Below are 15,306 nucleotides of genomic sequence, written 5' to 3' on the forward strand. Positions count from 1 at the left end.
AGGGTGAATTTTAAATAGGGAATAATTTTTAAAAATTTTTAAAGATTTTAAATATGACACAGCTATTAATATATTTGTTTTTTAATTGGTTTTATAGGGGAAATGTTTTTTGTGTTGTTTTTTAACATGCTGTAAGCCGCCCTGAGTCCCTCTGGGGAGAAGGGCGGCATAGAAGTTTAAATATAAATAAATAAATAAATAAATAAATTTAATCTGATTTTAGAATAGATATTTATTGTGATTTTTATTATCGCTTGTTCACCGCCCTGAGTCCCGTAAGGGAGATAGGGCGGTATACAAATTAAATAAACATAAACATTAGTATTAAGAAGTAGGTCTGGTTTGTTTTGTTAACTAAAATTATATATTTTAGTAGACTGCTACAGTAATGGTCTTCTTTGCTCTTTAGATCGCATAAAGAATTTAAGAGGCCTTGTGGGGAAGAAGTTAATCCAATTAAACTTAATTAAAAAGTAAAATTGATAATCTGAATATATATCAAACGTGATTAAAGATTACTAGATTTCTATATGCCACAATTGTCTGTTCTTGCATTTCACAATTCTAACTTTAAAAGGAATATCATGCATCTGAATGTTGCAGCTAACTGGCAGTTAGTTTGTTACCATTTAAACAATGGTTACGTATGGAATAATTTTTAAATATGATTGACATCCTTAGACTATATACTTTGCTCTGTGAAAATTATTTCAAGGGTGTAAACTGTTCACTAAATCTTTAAAGCCCAGTTAATCTGTTCAGGTAATGAAGAAAAAAAGAAACCTGCCATTACCTGAAAATGTCCCACAGGAAGATTTAATTTATAATCAGTGCTTTATGAACAACTTAAACAAAGTTTTAGAGCTGTGAATACTGTGTCTCTTCATTTTAATGTTTTCTCTTCTGAATCTTGCTTTTTCTGCATTGGAAAGCATTAAGCCACTTTAAAATACTAACCATTACTTTCCTGAGAAAGTTAGCATTATAGGATATACATTTATAACCTATCTTTCTTCAATCTACCCTCTGTAGACATGTTGAAATTTCCTAGCCTACATCTATGGCCAAAGATCATAACACTTTTGAAGAATACAATTTAGGAAATATCATTATGAGCAGTTACATATTTTGGACAATTCTAAATAAACAATTTCAGTCAGCAGCACAAAACTGGGAGGTGGGGATTTTTTTTATTGGAAGTTAATCATGTGCTTTAAAAAAAGTATATGGTAAATAATAAGTTCAAATATATTTAATCATTAAAAAACAGGATTAGTCGCTGTTCTCTGTTGCATATAATTTAATGATAAAACTGGATTTGATGCAGCATGCAAGTTATTAGAAATGAAGCTGCATCTACCCAATCCATCCAAATCTAGCCCAAAACAATATTATTTATAGTGTGCCCAATTCTCACAAATATAAAGGTGAAACTATATAATATCCCTATCCTTAATAAATATATCTGTTTCTTTTTCCCTTTCAAATGGGATTCTGATCTAGATTATGCTGAGATAGGCATAAAGGGAGTTTGCTTCTGTTTGATATCTCTTATCTGCATACTTGCATAGAGAAAAAATAAATTTCCAATTTAATGAATGGCTGGTTTTATTGCATGTAAAAACTGTATAAAATTTAACTTTCTCCCTTGACTTTTATTCTAATGTGGCTTAATACAGACTAACCAGAAATCCTACAGCTATTTCTGATTTTAGTGAATTACATCAATTTTATAAGTTTAAGTCTAGGTTCTAGAGGTTTTTTAAGGTTTCAGTTACTTGAATATAATGGTAAAAATCATATAAAATGAATGTATGCATTCAGGGTTAAATATTATCATTCCCCAAACTGAGGGCAATCTAACCCAGTCCATACAATAGCCGTACTAAAAAAAAAAAATCACATTGATGATATAACCAAATCTCCAAATCCCATGCCTAAGGAAACATCGATATCTTCAAATTCTTAGGAAATGCCAGCAGGGTTGAGGGTAAGAGAATCTGAACGGCCTGTTCCAAAAGATAGGTGCTTTGACAGAGAAGGCATGCTTCTTGCCACCCTCCCGCCCCCAAGATCACACTGTTTGATGGTCAAGATTTGAATCATGTCTACCCTGTCAGTTTTAGAAGAATGGACAGAAACAATTGAGAAAATATACCATCCTTTTGGGCACAGTGGAAGACTGTACTACCAACCTTGGTTGCATTCCTCTTTGCTACCAACTCATTATTTGTACTCATGCTGCCCAACCAAATGTATGGGCAAGGATTATAAATACATCAAGTAATTCCTTAATTAATATTGTAGTAAACTTAAATTTGTTTAAAACATTTTAAAACTTTGTTTTATAGTATACAGAAAAAGTACTCAAGAAATTGAAAGGAAGTATTAATAAGCATCAGTTAACTGATGACACTATCCCACCTCCTTGAAGATAGTTGAAAATTGGATCACCCTCTTGTCATCAATGTTGTAAATTTTTAAAACAAACAAAAACTGGAACAAATTTATCTATGCAACATGAGAAAGAAACGTTAGCGAGAAAATAGAAAAAAAGGGCATCACATCAATTACAAATAACTTTATTGCGGTCGTAGACCAGCAATAGCCATTTTACACTATATTAAATAATAATAATAGTAATAGTAATAATAATAATAATAATAATAATAATAATAATAATAATAATAATAATAATAATAATAATAATAATAAAAATAGTACTAACATTTTATCATTTATTATTGTAGGGACAATTCTTTTATGTACAAGAGTTTTACAATCCCAGTGAGGGATCAAATGCACTCACCTATCGGCTAATCACACACTCATTTATATTACAAGGTTTGTAATAATCTCTATAGAGGTTTTTTAACCGTGTTCAACTGCCGATATCTAGACATTGGTTAAAAAAACTTGTGGACATTGCCGCAACACAGTATTTTGCCACTGCATGTGTGATAGAAGGGTTTGAGTCCTGGAAGAGAAAGCCTACATAAAAATTGTCTGACCTCCCTGGCAATCTCTCTAATAAGGGGAGAATATATACTGTCCTATAAACTCGGTAAAACTCACAGTACAATAAAACATGTGAGATATCTTCGACTTCTCCTTTACCACATATACATACCTGTTCTGCTATTGGTGTTCTCTTATACCTGCCCTGTAGGAGTGCTGAGGGAAGAATGTTAAATCTGTCTCTGAGGAAAGCTATTCTTTGTTTTGGGAAGGTCAGATCATTCAGATATCTTGTCTATTCCCACACACCCTGTTTGATTCTATCCCTACAGTGGCAAGGCAACCTATTTAGTTCATCTTGGAACTCCATGTCCTTTATTCTATTGGATATTACTTGCTTTGGTGGTCAAAGCCTAGGGACATTAAGAATATCGAAGACAGCCCATAAGAGCCCAGTTTATGATCTATCGCCTGCTTCCCGGGGGAAGGAAAGTTGTCAGTCAGCACTAATGGGGACAGTCCTTGTGGAAAGAAATGCATTTTAAGCCAGTGAATGATCATCATCTTCCAGGCTCTTACCTGGATTTAGGGCATGCTTATCTTAATTCTAATTGGGCATTTGGGGTTCCTTTGGGTGCAGCTAAGATAGCTCGCAGGAATTTGGATTGTATGGTTTCCAGCAAGTTTTTCTTTGCAAGGATTCCTGTTTGTGCCCCATATAGAATTTGCGCTAATGTTTTGGCCTCAAAAAGTTTTAAGGCAGCAGGTACTAATTGACCTCCGCCTGTGTAAAAGTAATGTTTGATTGCATTTAGGGACCTATTGGCTGCTTGCAATGTATGATCCAGATGTGCCTTCCATGTCCCTTGCGAGTGGAAAACCACCCCAAGGTATCTAAATATTCTAACCTGTTCCAAACTATGTCCTTCTATTTTCCAGGAGTATTGGCTGGGTCTTTTAGCAAAAACTAAAAAATTTTATTTATCAAAGTTAAGGACCAACTTGTTCTGTCTGCAGTAGCCAAGTGTTGCCCTAATTGCTCTCTTCAGTCCTACAGGAGTTTGCGAAATAATGACTGTATCGTCGGCATACAGAAGAATTGGGGTTTTGCGATGTGCTAGGTTGGGCGGATGCAGATCAGGGTTCTGTAAGAGATCGATCAGGGGGTTGATATAGAAGTTAAAAAGGGAGGGAGACAGGATGCAACCCTGCCGTACCCCTTTTTGTACCCTAACTAAGCCGGTTAAAGTCCCTTGGGGATTACACCTCACTTTCAAGGTGGAATTGGCATACAATTTTTGTATGAGGAAAAGGAGGCGTAGTGCCTTCTAATTTCTCCCATAGGGTGTTCCTAGATATTGAGTCGAAGGCCGGCATCACATCATAAGATGATCTTATTTTAGAAAAATAACTCTTCAGTTATTAAAAGTATGGATAAAAGCAACACACTTGATAGCACAAAATGAAGGTAGAGTAGGAGCTTTATCCTTGTAAGGTTTGCACAACAAAGACCTGTATGGTCCTTGAATGTGGAGAAGAAGACGGATCAAATGTCCTACTTTTGTGGTACTGTACTAAATAGGTTGTTCTGGTAAAGAAGGCCAGTCAGTAGGCCTTGCCTTTGAATATGGGAAAGGGTAATACTCACGGCATAGAAATTAGGATTGTGTGCTACCTCATTCATTTTTTTCTTTTTATGCTCTGCCATGACCCAGTTTTATGATGCTTCCCTTTCATCTTTCCTAGGAATTCCACGGCCTCCACATCCTCCAGATATATCTCCTTATTATCCACTATCACCGGGCACTGTAGGGCAAATTCCCCATCCGCTAGGATGGTTAGTACCACAGTAAGGAGTTCCATTTTTTAATTTTTTGTTATTTTTCATTTTTTAATGTATGTGTATTTGTAAATATATACATAAAAGGGGATGTTTATCATTGTTATTTCGTTTGCCTGAAATGTGCATTTTAAAATAAACCTGTTTGCCAGATGCCAATTTATAACATTGAGAAATTAATAATTTGATCAATAAAGTTTAAATGATTGGTCATAAAATATTGAATAAGAATGGTGTGCAGCTTTTAATTGGTTTTGATTTCTGATGATCCATGAAATGATTATTTCAAATGTTAGTACAAAGTATTGGAAATAAAAATTCCAGGATAGTTTAATGTTAGCAGTCTGCTAATTTTGATCGTTATTTTTATGATTTTTAATACTTGTTTGTAAAACATCACATTTATATTTATCTCTAAAGATAAATTATTTTGGAATATTTTTTATTTTTATGAAACATGTTTCAAATATTAAGAGGGAGCTACGTGCTGGATAGGAGAAATATTGATGAAGAAAACAAACTGTTTTTAAAATGTGTAAATAACATGAAAATTAAGCAAGGATTCAAATTTTAATCAAAGTGTTTATTGCCTTTTTAAAGCTATGTAATAACAACTATACAGTTGTTCATGAACCTCACATGACTCAAGACATGAGGATCACACTTGAATTATTCAGGCAGAATTTTTCAATGTCTTAGTAGAAAACAAAACAAAAAAGGAGAAATTATCAAACATTTAAAAAAATTGAAACATAAATGTATTTGGCATGTAAATTGTCTAACACATTTAGACTAATTGTCTCAGTAGCAAACAATTCTTAGCATATACTTGTTCCAATTTACTTACTACAACATGCTCAATAATTTCAAATCTTCACATAATTATCTGGTCAAATGCACCAGACATTTTAGGCACTATAATATTTCAACGTTTTAGCTTGCTTGGCTTTTGCTCATTATTTTCCTGATTTTTGAATTTTCTAATTTTTAGCTTTAAATTATCTTTTATGTCTAATAAAATCTACATGGCAAACCTATATTGCAGATCTACATTACACATTCCTTTGCATATTAATAGTGCAAATTATGCAAATTGTTGCATAAAATTATTATTAATGTGTTTTATTTTCAATAAGTTGTCAGATGCTTTGCACAACTGGAACAAATGGCTTTCACCGTGCACACCTCTATAAAGTTATTTATTATTATATATTGTGAAAGCCTTCTTAACATTATACAAGTTATTTTTATTTTATAGATGAAACGTATGGTCCAGAGACTGAAGAAAATTAATTATTTTTAGGCCAGCAAAAGTTAATAAATGAAAAATGCAATGCATTTCTATACAGTAGCAAGATTTTACAATGTATTCTTTCATTTGCTACCTCTATAGTATATATCTTCATGAATCACTTCTGCAGAAAAAAAGAAATACATTAATATTTAACAGTTTTACTTACGATTTGCATAAACCACATTATTGTACTTCTACAACAGTCATGGCCAAAATCCTCAATATCAAATATTTTAAAATATGATTATTCCACTTATCCCTTTATGCTTTTTTTTCACCAATTTACATTTGACAAACATAGGATCCACTCCATACCAAAACAAATTGGATGTATATAGGCTATTACTAGTACCAACAACTATAACAATAGATACCAGACAAAATATTTTCCATTTAGTTCAAACATTTGAAATGCAGATAAAAAAATAACATAGACAAATAAACCTCAGTCAGAAAAATCTATGAAGATAAGAATGTGGTTTGGTAGCTTGCTGTATTTTTTAATTATTGTAATGAGGTATGATTGTCTATTGGTTACCCACAATACTTCTTGGGGACTCTCCCCTGGTAACTCTTGTCAACACTTGTTAATCTGACAAAAGGCTACAAATTAAGCTCTGTTAATTTAATGTTTTCTCACTGAGATCTAAATACCAAAAGAGGCCCAAAGCGCAACTGAAGTCCTTTGATTCACTGTACTTTATTTTGGTATAAATTTACATTCATTATTGTTTTCCTTTGGATGTGTAGCCCTCAATTAGTGTGATGGCTCCATTAAAGCAAGCAAGACTTCGCCTTTAATTATTACAACAAAACACCTAGTTTCAGCTTGGGGAGAGGGTCTCTATTGACATAAGCAGAGGTTATAAAATTTAATTAGCCATTCGTATCAGATTTATGGCATTCAAATTGTTCTGAATTTCTTTCCTTTGATCTGTTGCTGTACAATCCCCAAGATTTTTGTTCCAATCAAACGAGAATAAAACTTACTGGGCAGAGAACTTTATTTCTTTTTTAAAAAAACAAAAAAACCTATAATTGTTATTTTTTTATTCATTTCTTTCCCTATCTTTCTAGGCAAGGTCAGCCAGTCTATCCAATCACAACTGGAGGATTCCGACATCCCTATCCCACTGCTTTAACAGTCAATGCTTCCATGTCAAGGTGAGTTCAAAATACTTGGGTCTAAGATATGGGTCAATTGCTACTTCCATTTATTATTCATTTTGAGTGACAAAGCTTTACTAAATCATATGCCTTAATTATATACTGATGTCCCCAATTAATATAAAAAAATTCCTCCATTGTTTTCCATTAAAAAAATCCCCTATAATATATAATGAAATGCGGTGTTTAGAAGTTAATTTGTTTTAACTGATAGCTAACTGGAGGAAAGCACTTTACTAAACTTAGGATATTAAGAAGCCAAGAGCTTATGCTCTTACACATTTTGTTTTCCCAGTGGTGTCTTCCTTCTAACATGAGTTTCTTGTGAAGAACAGAAGCAATCTACTTATTGTTGGTAGAGGGGTGTTAAAATATCTCCTTGTTCCCAAATATTTTTACTTCAGATAAAGAGACCCACCTGATCCTCTAATGATTAAGAGATACATATTTATTTTCTTTTCCCCAAACTCCAATTAATTCCACCTAATTTTCCAAGATGTGCTAGTTTATTTACAAACTGCTTGGTAGGACTATGTTTAAGTAATCACTAATTGCTCCTAATGATAGTTTTATTCTCTGTTCATCTGATTTTGAGTCCAGTTAATTAAATCGGTGGAGGTTTAGACTTTCCTGATGGGCTGAATCAGCTAATCCATTTTGTTGATGGCTCATAATTGAATTAGCATGTATTACATAGCAAGGATCTACATTCAACCTCATGTCTCTGAAGGCTAGACAGCAGAAGGGGAAGTGTCTTAAAGATAGTAGGGATTTGAAGAAGTAGAAAGGAAGTTTCTTGGCCAATGAAAGAAGCCAAATAAACAAATTCTATCTGCAAACACATTATTAAAATTCCATTCTCTGTTGTTATCTTGCTATTAATTTTGTACATGTGTAAAAGAAAGCAGGGTCTGAAAAGATGTCATCGACTTCAGTTTAATTGTTATCACTGAGGTTGTTCTATTATTTTGTTTAGTTTTTCACAAGAGAGGGGAATGTAAGAGAAAGGGGGACAATATATTCCTCAGCTACGCCTTTATGAAAAAGAGCTAGTTAGAAAGGGTATACAGCAAACTAAATACATTATTGTGATAGGGGGATGACAGAAGTACAAGTCTATTATACTTACAACAGTTATAAGAATTGTATGCTCCTTGCCCTACTCTGGCACATCCTTTGATATTCATTCTATTCAGCAGCAGGGCCAGGACTTCTCAGAATTAAGTGATGGGTCATTATACTTTAAACACCACGGAGAAGCCTAGATTGGCAATTAAACAGCACTTGCTGACACTCGCTTGTGCCACTCCGTGACCCCCTTTAGATTGAGATGTTGAAGCTCGGGGCCCTCAGCCTGCTAAATTGGTCGTAGGCACTTCTCCTGACGAGGGTTGGCTCTGAAATCTGCCGGCTTCAAAGGGAGCAAGATCATGTATAAAGCATAATGTGGGTGCACCATGGTTCAAATAAAATAAAATAAAATAAAACGAGGCAGGAATAGATGAAATGTTACAAGTGCAAGGGGAAAATGAGAGGATAATGACAAACCTAATGCAACTCAAAGCAGAATAGTTGCATGGAAAAATGCATCCCACTGCTTGTGCATAAAATCAAGGCAGGCAGATGACATCCAGTTAACAGAAACATGTCAACAGTGAAATAAAGTGAGAGTGAATAAGCGAGATAAGCCCCTGAGACAGCCAGGAACAAAAAATTAGTTGTCCTTAACAAGTTACAGCTCATCATTATATTCTGGCTTGGAGCCATAAAAGCAGACAGGGTATATAATGAGCTACTTAGAATTTTTTACAGTGTTTATTGCAATTCGGATAGATGCTGATCTGCCAGAAGAGAGTCAAAGCCATAGGATCTCACTCTCTCTTATGTTCTTATATAATGTATAGAATATCATTCCTTATATACTAAGAAGAACTCAAAGAGATATAAAGCAAAAATCAAAAGCAGTATGTACATAGCATCACATGTATCAGATACACAGAGAAGACATTTAATAAATAACTTTTGGCACTTTTATTTAACATGGGAATTTTTCCACACCAGGGTCTAGTCACACAAATAGCATGATTAATGTGCCTTTTGTGTGACTGGGTCATAGTTTTGAAAAACATGGCTTTAACGATTAATGTGGCTTTTATTATATTGCCATATTATAACAAAAACATGTAGCCCTTGACTTACAACAGTTTGTTTAGTGACTGTTCAAAGACAAAACTGCACTGAAAAAAGTGACTTAACGCCTGTTTTTCACACATGCAGGATCCATGTGGTCATGTGGTCATATTTATGACGGTTGCAATGTCCCCTTTTGCAACCTTCTGACAAGCAAAGTTAATAGGAAAGCCAGATTCACTTAACAACCATTTAACTAAGTTAAAAACTGCAGTGATTCAACTGACAAGTGTGGCAAGAAAGGTCATAAGATGGGGCTAACTCGTTTAACAAATGTTTCATTTAGCAACCAAAATGTTGGGCTCGATTGTGGTTCATAGGTTGGGGACTACCTGTAATCATATTGGTTAATATTTAATACTTTTGACACTGTGTCCTTTCATTTCAACGAAAATAAGAAAGTAAAGTGTAGCTTCCTTTTCTGACATTTTCATGCATATACATACATCTTTCAAGCTCAACTCATTTTTTTTAGTTCAAAGTAAAACCATCATTGGGGAATAACATTAAACTCAGAAGTCTTCTGAAACTTTTAAAAATCAAACAGATTTTCGTTTTGAAGTCGGGAATCATCATTGTTTTTCAGAACATTGGAAAACCTTCTCTTCCTTCACTTCACCCTTCTTTGCTTTATCAATGATCTTTACTGTTTTTCCCAACCTTTAAGCATTTTGCTAATTTTAGACTTTTTCAGAGCTTTAAGTATATTATTTTTCCAAGGTTAAGTTTCAAGATATTTTATCACAAGGTTTAGTTTCCTCATGTCATGACTTTGCCTATGATTTTCCCAGAGTGAATTAGGAAAGAAGCTATAGGTAGAGAATTGTGTGATTTTTTCCCTTTTATTCACATGGGAAAAATTCTGTTCTAATGACACTAAGATAAAGAATTTAATATATTATTACAGTCAGAGTTTAAAGTATACAGTTTAATATAGGACCATTTTTTGTGTGCTGAAAGCTCAGTTCCAAAATTCCCAAAGGCCATGTTCCCGGGGAACAATTCTGGAAAATTCCAGGTTGGAGAAGGGTGTATTTCTACATAGATAATAATATTTTTTCCCTTACACAGCAAAATGTAATTGCAACATTATCTGTTTTAGCAGTAGTATAGCTAGTTCTTCCCACTCTTATCAAAAATCAGACAGAAGTCAATTAAATAGCTACTTTTTGTTATCACCTTATTTTAAGATATGTCTGATGTGTCTTCATCACCTTTTATTTTCTTCCTTGTTCACCCACTTTGCCATAATATGACTGTCCAAACTTGCTTTTAAAGTTAACACCTCTGTCGTACTGCTTATCCTTTTGTCTACCAGCTTTTTAAAAATTAAGAACTATTTAAGATAATATAACCTTCATGAAAATAGACTAGGTTTGGTACCATGTTTTTTCATTGTGCGTCCCTTAGGTTTTGACATTCAGCTCAAGAGAATCTACTGCTTATCCATATTGTTGATGGAATGCAATTGAAAAAACAAGCAAATAGTTTTACAAGGTATCAATAAAACTACACCCAATTTGCCTTAGTCAACCATGATCCAAAATAGTCTTTAATCTGGAATTGAAAGCTTTTTTCTTTTCATTTTCTGTCTGTCCTCTTTCAATCTCTTCTTCCTATGCCATTTGTTTTTATATATGTCAAAGAATGTGAATCCTTTCTGAAGAAATGACTCGTTAGGTGATGAGGTATACGCATGCACTCTGAAATAAGGTCTTAGGTGTTTTTCATTTTCCACAAGAATTTTACCTGTTGAAAATGGATTTACCATTTTCACAGGTGGAGATAATTTTTGCTCTGTTCAGTAGTTCAGTGAGGTTTTTTTTCCATGAATTATTGTGGTGGGTTGCACATTCAGCCAGATATTTAGAGTTGGTTTGGCAATTTTATCCACCTTTTGAGCTCTTCCCAAGCACCTGGGATAGGCAGATTTTCTTGTTTTATGGTGTTAAAAATATTGTTACATGATGTAACCTGTTTCAAGTAAAGCTGTCTTTTACATTTACATTATCACCATTGTCACAATGGTGCTCAAATGGTGTTCCATATATATATATATACTGTATATATATATATATATATATATATATATATATATATATATATGTATGTATGTATGTATGTATGTATGTATGTATGTATGTATGTGTATGTATGTATGTATGTATGTATGTATGTATGTATGTTCATTGTCTACTACTTTTAAAATTATATTTCCCATCATTGTTATTAGTGGCATGTGATTTTTACTGGTACTGCAGTGAATTATTTAAGTGATTGCTTTATGTCACTGTTTATAACCAGTATATGCAATCTTCCTGCATAAGTTGAATATATGATCTACATTCTTCTGCTTTTTTTGCACAATCTGCATTTTGAATCATTTGACAGTTTTTCAGTTCTGACCTTGATTGCATTAGTTTAAATATCTTGCTCTTGAGCAGCCAAAACAAAGACTTTGATTTCTTTTGTTTTTCTTTTTTAAATGTTCTGTTTGTAAGCCACTGTTAGGTTTAATCTTTATCAACGTCCCTCTCAATCTTTTATAGAAATTGACCATGTAATACTTTTTTTTGCCAGCATTCATTCTTATTTTTATTATATCATTTTGGTATTCATGTTTTGTTTCCTGCACATTTACTAAGTATTGACAGTTCAGTAAATTACCGTTGTCTTTTTGATTCAAATGATCCAATTCAGATTTTGTCCAGTTAATAATTCTGGCAAGTGTATCTTATTACAGGTATGGCCCAGATATTGATGGCTTTGATGGTGTTTCCACCACTCAATTTTGTTTTTTAACAATTTTCTAACTCTTTGAATATATTTTCTAAAAATTACATTTTAAACTTGTCCATGCTTGATGTTACCCAATTACATCAGTTATTTATAGGCTTCATCCTGAGAGCTCCTGATGATTTAGCCATTTGGCATTTAAATTCCCTTACTGTACATGATTTTATCAACTTTATTCTTACATGAACACATTTCTCTAATTCCAATTCCTTTGAAAATTCTGTACTAATTTTTTTTTACCATATTTGTCAAGGATTTGTCAATATTTCTATTTCTGATTTTCCATAAAGCTTCAGATCATGCTGATAAAGCAAATGTCAGATTTTATTATCAGTTTTGGCTGCTTCGTAGTCAAAATGTGTTTTCTTTAATATTACTAAAAGTGAGATCATAGCAATGACAAGTAATAAAATAATTAATAATTAATGTCCTGAAAGATACTTATCCTAATGTTGACAAGGCCAAATTTATTGTGATGTTTTTTGAATGGTCAGTCAGATGTTCAAACTGGATTTGGCATATTTGTCCACCTATTGAGTCGTTCCCCAGGACCTGGAATAGGGAGATGATGCTGTTTGATGGCATTAAAAGTAATGTTGTAGGATGTAAGCTTTTCCAAAAAGTATTGTTGTTGTTGTTGTCAACTAGATATTTAGATTGGATTTGGCATTTTTATCCACCTAAAGTCCTTCCCAAGGACCTGTGTAGGCAAATGAAGTTGTTTGATGGTATTAAGGGTATTTGCACAGAAATATGAGCTGTTGAAAGTAAATTTGTAATTAACTAATGGCAATTTTAGTGTTCAAGTAGTGCTCCAAATGTTATCTGTTGACAACAGTGTAAAATCACAACTGCCAGTTATTTAGTTGGTTTGGTTTCCATGCACATAAAGCTTCCCAAGAAACTAGGATGCTGTATTAGCATAATATATCTGCAGATACAAGTAATATTGCGTCTTGCAATTGACAGATGAAAATTTGCAGATTTTCTAAGTAAAAAGCAAGTTGAGAACATTTTGAAAAACGAGCTAAGATCTTCTAGGACTTTAAGATCCAAACAGATAGGCCTCTTGTTTATAACATGACTGATATAACTGATTTTGAAAAGAAGGTCTAGTTCATTGATGTTGCTATATTGGGTGATGCTAGGATTATGGAAAACCAATTGGAAAAAATTATGAAATACCAGGACTTGCAAATCAAAGTTGAAATGAAAAAACTTGTAATAATAATAGAGGTTATGGAGAAAAGGGCAAGGAAAATCAAGAATTGTTCAGCATTCAGTGAAGATGAAATGTATATTTCATTACCAAGCTGTTTAACAACATACCAAAAGGAAGTGAAATTGAAGATTGGTTGACATATGATAAAATTTACTTGATAATGAAAGATGCAGCAAAAGGGGCAGCACCAGGCAATTGCAGACCAATTAGCTGCTTACCAACAATTTTCAAATTGCTAATTAGTGTGGTGGGCTGATGCAGTCCAACAGCATCCAGTTGAAAACAAGCTCTTTCCACCTAAGGAGAAAGGAAATTGCACAAGCAGCAGAGGAACAAAAGATCAGTTTCCAGCAGACAAGATTATTTTGGAAAACTGCAAGAGAAGGAAGACCAACTTGAATGTATAGATAGTGCTTAACTTAATGGGCAGCTTAATAGCCACAATGTTCACTTAACAACTGCCACAAAAAGATTGTAAAATTGGATATGATCATGTAATGATCTGCTTAGTGACTATCACGAGTTATGACTATAATTGTGGGCTAAATTACAATCATAAATTGAGAACTATCTTAGTTTGGATTGATTACAAGAAGGCATTTGACTCGCTGCCATATGATTGGATAATCAGGTGCCCAGAAATAACAAGTCAGTAGAAACTTTGAAAGCTTTATGCAAAGTTTAATGGCAGAATGGAAGATACAGTTGCTGATCAATGCTGATAGATGAAACAGGTTAATGTCAAAAGAGGAGACTCGCTGTCACTCTTACAATTTGTCAGTGCACTGATTAATCTGTGTACAATACTGAACAAGTCAGGCCATGGCTATAAAATAGGCCATGGCTATAAAATGTCAATCCTCTGTTAAGTAGCAGAGGATCTAGACATGAGTTTATAGACAATGGAGTGAGGTATAGAATGAAGATGTGTTTGCTTGTGTTTTACAAGATAGTGATAAGTTGCTAATGTTGAATATACATACTTGGGATGAAGGAGGAAATTTCTTAATACTGCAATGGAGATTAGACTGGACAAATATACCACCCTTACCATCAACAGGGGAAAAATACTGAAAACTGAAGTAATCCAGATGTCCTATGGAAATAACATTAAGACTATAAATGAAGATGGTCACTACAAATACCTGGGTATCTTTCAAATTAATAACATCAAGCATACTGAAGTCAAGAAGAGGATTAGTATAAATATCTCAGAAGAATGAAGAAAATCTTTAAATCTAACCTCACTGGTGGAATACCATCAAGGCAATTAACAGCTGGGCACCTCCAGTCATTAGATACATATCTGGAATAGTAGATGGGGCTTGAACTTAAGTTAAAAACCCTGAATAGGCAGACCAGAAAAATATTGATAATTAATCATGTCCTTCACCTACACAGTGATACTGACAGATTCTAATTACCGAGGAGATAGGTGTCCTTGAAGAAAGGGTATTGGAAGAATATCTGAAGGACAGTGAAGAAAATGCACTGAACCATAATGGCGTACTGTATGCTAAAAAGATGATACTGCCCTATAAGAAAGAGAAAATGAATAGTACAAAAGATATATGGCATGGTATAAAAAAACTAGCAGGGAAAGCAGATAACGATAATGGTTGAGAGCCAGCAATGGCTAAGAGCAGCAAAATTGAAGAAGACAGGGAGGCTAATCCTGGATGCACAAGACCAAACCATAAGAATAAAATATATACAAGGTCAGAATTGAGAAGACAATAAATGCCACCTCTGCTAAGAAGCAGAACAAACATAGTTGCTGTAAGATCACACAGACCAAACAGAAACAATGGCACGACAAAGTACTATGTTTCCCCTAAA

General features: G+C 33.7%; 1 protein-coding gene across 8 annotated transcripts in view; it reads left to right on the plus strand.

Moving 5' to 3' along the window:
* The window catches only part of TCF7L2 (transcription factor 7 like 2), a 207,401-nt gene that overhangs the window by 170,470 nt on the left and 21,625 nt on the right, over positions 1–15,306 (plus strand). For all 8 annotated transcript variants that reach the window (XM_015814586.1, XM_015814590.1, XM_015814589.1 and 5 more), the window contains exons 6-7: positions 4,705–4,807; positions 7,170–7,256. In XM_015814586.1, coding sequence (XP_015670072.1) covers positions 4,705–4,807; positions 7,170–7,256 — 190 coding nt within the window. The remainder of the gene's footprint in view (positions 1–4,704; positions 4,808–7,169; positions 7,257–15,306) is intronic.

The sequence above is a fragment of the Protobothrops mucrosquamatus genome, unplaced genomic scaffold (genome assembly GCF_001527695.2).
Source record: "Protobothrops mucrosquamatus isolate PMUCROS unplaced genomic scaffold, P.Mucros_1.0 scaffold266, whole genome shotgun sequence".
Lineage (NCBI taxonomy): Eukaryota > Metazoa > Chordata > Lepidosauria > Squamata > Viperidae > Protobothrops > Protobothrops mucrosquamatus.